Source organism: Asparagus officinalis, chromosome 6 (assembly GCF_001876935.1).
Source record: "Asparagus officinalis chromosome 6, Aspof.V1, whole genome shotgun sequence".
NCBI classification, from domain to species: domain Eukaryota; kingdom Viridiplantae; phylum Streptophyta; class Magnoliopsida; order Asparagales; family Asparagaceae; genus Asparagus; species Asparagus officinalis.
In genome coordinates this window covers 28581940-28586262 of record NC_033799.1, presented here as the reverse complement: position 1 = coordinate 28586262, position 4323 = coordinate 28581940, and the positions used below count along the sequence as shown (strand labels likewise).

Here is a 4323-nt window from a genome sequence, read left to right as displayed (position 1 = left end):
TGCGCACAGGAATTCGGGATCCATGGCTGTTGGAGTTATTATTATTATTATTATTATTTTTTGGGATAACAATGGTTACTTGCCTTCTTTAGATGAGAAGATAGTTCGTTACTAAAATGCCCTTTCCTCATCATTCTTATCTTCGCTGATTTATTTCTCCAGCTCATTAAAATTTTCCAACTAGATCTTCTACGTCAGTTGTCCCATGAGGCGGTCCCGTGTTTGGGGTTAAAAAGACTAATCACCATTACACCACTAATTGTGGTCATAAATTTCATGCCTTATTATAAACTTGGCCCTTATTGCAAACTATTACAAACTTCATAGACCGTTTCCGATTACATATTCAACAGACGTTTCCTGGGTATAGCCTTCAACGGATCAGCTCGTGGCAGAGTGAATCCATAAGCTTCTTTCATATCCAAATTCAGTACTCCATCAGGAAGCTCCCAATCAAAGCAATGAATCATCTGAGCTATTATCAACGGAGTCCAAATCAAAGCAAGCTGCATCCCTGCGCACATTCTCCGTCCCGACCCAAACGAAAGCAGTCGAAAGTCTCCCCTGAACTCGATGTTGTTATCGATGAACCTCTCAGGCCTGAACTCCTCTGGGTTATCCCACACTGCAGGGTCTCTGCCTATCGACCACAGACTGATCATCACGTTGGCACCCTTCGGTATGCGATACCCGTTGATGACGCATTCTTCGGTTCCATGGTGGAACATGAATCCTGAGAGGGGGTGGAACCTCAGGGTCTCCTTCAGGACCATGTGCAGGTATTCGAGTTTCGGTAAGTCAGTTTCTTCGACTTTTCGGTGGAGGCCGACGACGGTTTCGAGTTCCTTTTGGGCCTTTCGCATGATCCGTGGGTGCTTGATGAGCTCAGCTAGGGCCCATTCGGCTGGTATGCGCCTTTTGGGCCTTTCGCATGATCCGTGGGTGCTTGATGAGCTCAGCTAGGGCCCATTCGGCTGGTATGCGCATTGTGTCCATGGAAGCCTCTAGCATGTCCTTTGGTAAATGAACAGGAGGAGAAAGTAAATGAGCACCAGATGAAACGCAATGATGTACGATATTGTTAAAAACAAGGCCTTTTTGTTTTTAGGTCCATTTATTTATCTACCTTTATTCAACTTTGTCTTCTCCCCAGGTATAAGACCTAATAAATGGGGTCAACTCTTTAAAGTCTGATCGAGACTGAACCTAACCAAGTTTTAAGTTGTTTTCTGTTTGGCAAAAAATTGGGCCAATTTTGACCCAAACCAAATAGTAACCACTAAACCGGTTTTAAGTTGGATCACCCCTGTCATGATCCAAACTAAAATTGATTTAAAATAGAACTGGATCGGTCTGAACCTAGTTTTAAGGGGCTGTTTGGTTCGTTTTTTAACTCGGTGGAAAAGTTTTACACCGCCTCCACATCAGATTTTTCGTGGCCACGTAGGATATAAGTTTTCCGTCGGTTTTTTTTCCCATCTTTGGTTCGCTAGGGTTGAAGAAAGGAAACTCGGTGAAAATCACCGCCACATCAGATTTTTTTCTCTCCCCCAATTCCTTCCTCAACCTCGTGAAATCGACGAAAACTTCAGCCACGTCGGCTTTTTGCCATATAAACAAAAGTTTTCCCTTTTTTTCCATGCGAACCAAACACAAGAAAAATAAATACATTAGTTTCTCACTATTTTTTTGTGCGAACCAAAGCGAAACAATCTATTTCTTGAAAAAATTTGGAAAACTCAAAACTTGTGTTTTTGTACATAGAAATACATTTCCCTATATCTAGGAAACGAACCAAACAGCCCCTAAATGACTTTAAATGACTTGACAAAGTCACTCCGAATTAATAAATAAAGTCAAAATGCAAATCCAAGAACTTTCGTTTTAATAGGAATATGCATAGGAAAGGCTATATAGTAGTGTGGGGACCAACCAACACGAGAGACAGGATCTCAACTACGGTCAAAAGGCCATTAATATCAATCTATGAAGTCAACTACTCGAAATTTCTCGCAACTGGAGATTTTCCTACTTGAGACATTAAAAGAGAGCACGAGAACAATTTGGAGGTTTCAACTTCCTTCAGTTCGTACGGTTTGGAACATTACTTCCCTAGCGTACAAGATTTTTTTATTAATTATAAATAAATTTCATATATATGCGTGATGTTGAAGATGGTACCAGAGCAAGCGATTGGTGATGCATGATGGATGGTTAAAATTAATTATTGTACTTACGAACACGACGGCCTTGACGGTGAGGCGATCAAACGTGACCCCATCAGCCTCCCCTTCAGTCTCCATCAACTCCAACAAAACATCCACGAAATCCTTCATCTCCCCTTCCCCCTTCTTCTCGGCCTTCTGATGCTCGTCCACAATCTTTTCCAGCAACTCGTCGAACTCAAGGTGCAGCTTATGCAACCTCTTGCTGTACCCCTGCACGTCGAATGGCTTAAGCAGCGGAATGAAGTCATTAACATTGAAACACCCGAGCAAAGCCATAAGCTCCTTAGTGCACGCCCTGAACTTATCCCCCTCCTCATCCCCAGCCTCGTACCTCCTCCCCACGATCGTTCTCGACACCACATCATGCACCAGGTCCCACAGGAGCGTCTGCAAATTCACCGCCGACCGCGTCTCGCTCGCGGCCGCCAGGGTCTGGACGAACCGGTCGATCTCCTCTGTCCGCACCGCCCGCTGGGAGGCGATCTTTGGGCCGCTGAGGATGTGGGTGATGCAGAGCTTGCGGACGCGGCGCCAGTAGTCGCCGTAGGGGGTGAAGGCGAAGCCCTTGAGGCCGTAGGCGGTGGGGAGGCCGGTGGGGCCCGGGGGGAGAGGCGGAGACCTGCGTCGACGAGAGAGGAAGAGGGCTCCGGCGAGGAGGAGGGCGAGGAGGAGACAGAGGGAGGGAAACATTTTTGTGCCTACGTAGTGTGGGGTTTGGGTCGCTGAATGATTTATATTGCTGTGTCCTAGCTTTAGGCACAGTCACATGTATTTATAGCTGCATGTCGTTAGAGCGATGAGGGTGAGCTAACGTGACGTACATATAGAGCAGCAGGCTTCAGACGGAGTCTGATGAGGATGTTGAGTAGGTAGATGTCCACGTTGTGGGAACTCCCACGAGCTGACCTTCGATCTCCTGTATGGGATAGGGACTTAATTTGTCAAAGATCTACTATTCAATGATATAATTTGATTTCGATTGGAAAACTTAAATGTAGAAAATAAAAAGCATAGAAATTTATCTCGCTTATATTTGTCCGCAGCAATTTTCACGGGGTTTTTTGTTGTTACCTCGCTGTCACTTGCTGATGGGAACAGGTTCATCCCCATGATAAATTAATATGAATTTGATCCTTAGAAATTCTAAGGTGTATTGAAGCTCTTGAAAGTTGGTTACCTATTCATATTCTGCATGCATTGATAGATTGTCTTTCTCCATGCATTGGGAGAAGGAAGGACTGGTCTTTTGGACTTCTCCATGCAACGAATGTAGTGTACCCAAGAAACATATCCTTCCTATAAATAGAGGGGAGATGGTGAAGGTTGACAACAAGAAGCAAGAAAAAGAACCACATACAACCTGTAATTCTCAAGTGAGTTTAAGAGAAAGTGATCCTCAAGTTAAGTTATACCAATTTGAGAGAAGACCCTTTGTAAGCTTTCATTTGATTATAGTGGAAACGGTGAAGAAGTGGCGGGTAAGGACATAGGCTCAAATTGAGCTGAACCTCAGTAAATCTTGTGTGTGTGTGCAATTTTTTTCTTTGTTGTTTCTCTTTTTTTTTTGTTCTCATCTCATCACAAAGACGGGAAAGGTCTTATTGTCTTGTTTATTTGCCAACAGTGGTATTAGAGCAAGGTTGCTAATCTTCTTGTGTTGAGATAGAGATTCCCATCGGCAGCATTCGAATGATCAGTTTGAATGGCTAAAATTGGATGATATGGAAGGCAAAGAAGATGGATCTTCTATATTGCAAGAGCCTCTATGAGCCAATTAAAGGTGAATCCTCCAAGCCAGAGTCCATGACGGCGGATGATTGGAAGAAGCTCGACCGAAAAACCATCGGCACCATTCGGTAATGGGTGGATGACATTGTATTCTATCATGTGTCAAATGATACTTCGGCGAACTACTTGTGGAAGAAACTTGAAGATCTTTGCGAAAGAAAGACCGTCGGCAACAAAGCTATCTTGATTTGCAAGCTTGTCAATCTCAAGATCAAGGAAGGTGATTCTATATCTGAACATTTGAATGAAATTCAAAGTATTAGAAATTAACTTGTAGTCATTAAGATGGTGTTGGAAGATGAGCTTC

The 4323-nt window shown here is 43.7% G+C and overlaps 1 protein-coding gene across 1 annotated transcript; it reads right to left on the bottom strand.

Annotated features, from left to right (window-relative positions):
- Positions 248 to 2918, bottom strand: LOC109845976 (cytochrome P450 CYP736A12-like). Its single transcript, XM_020415201.1, has 3 exons — positions 2238 to 2918; positions 925 to 1014; positions 248 to 854 (listed from the first exon to the last, which is right to left on the bottom strand). The coding sequence occupies exons 1-3, from the start codon at positions 2916 to 2918 to the stop codon at positions 339 to 341; spliced, it is 1287 nt and encodes a 428-aa protein (XP_020270790.1). The 3' UTR covers positions 248 to 338.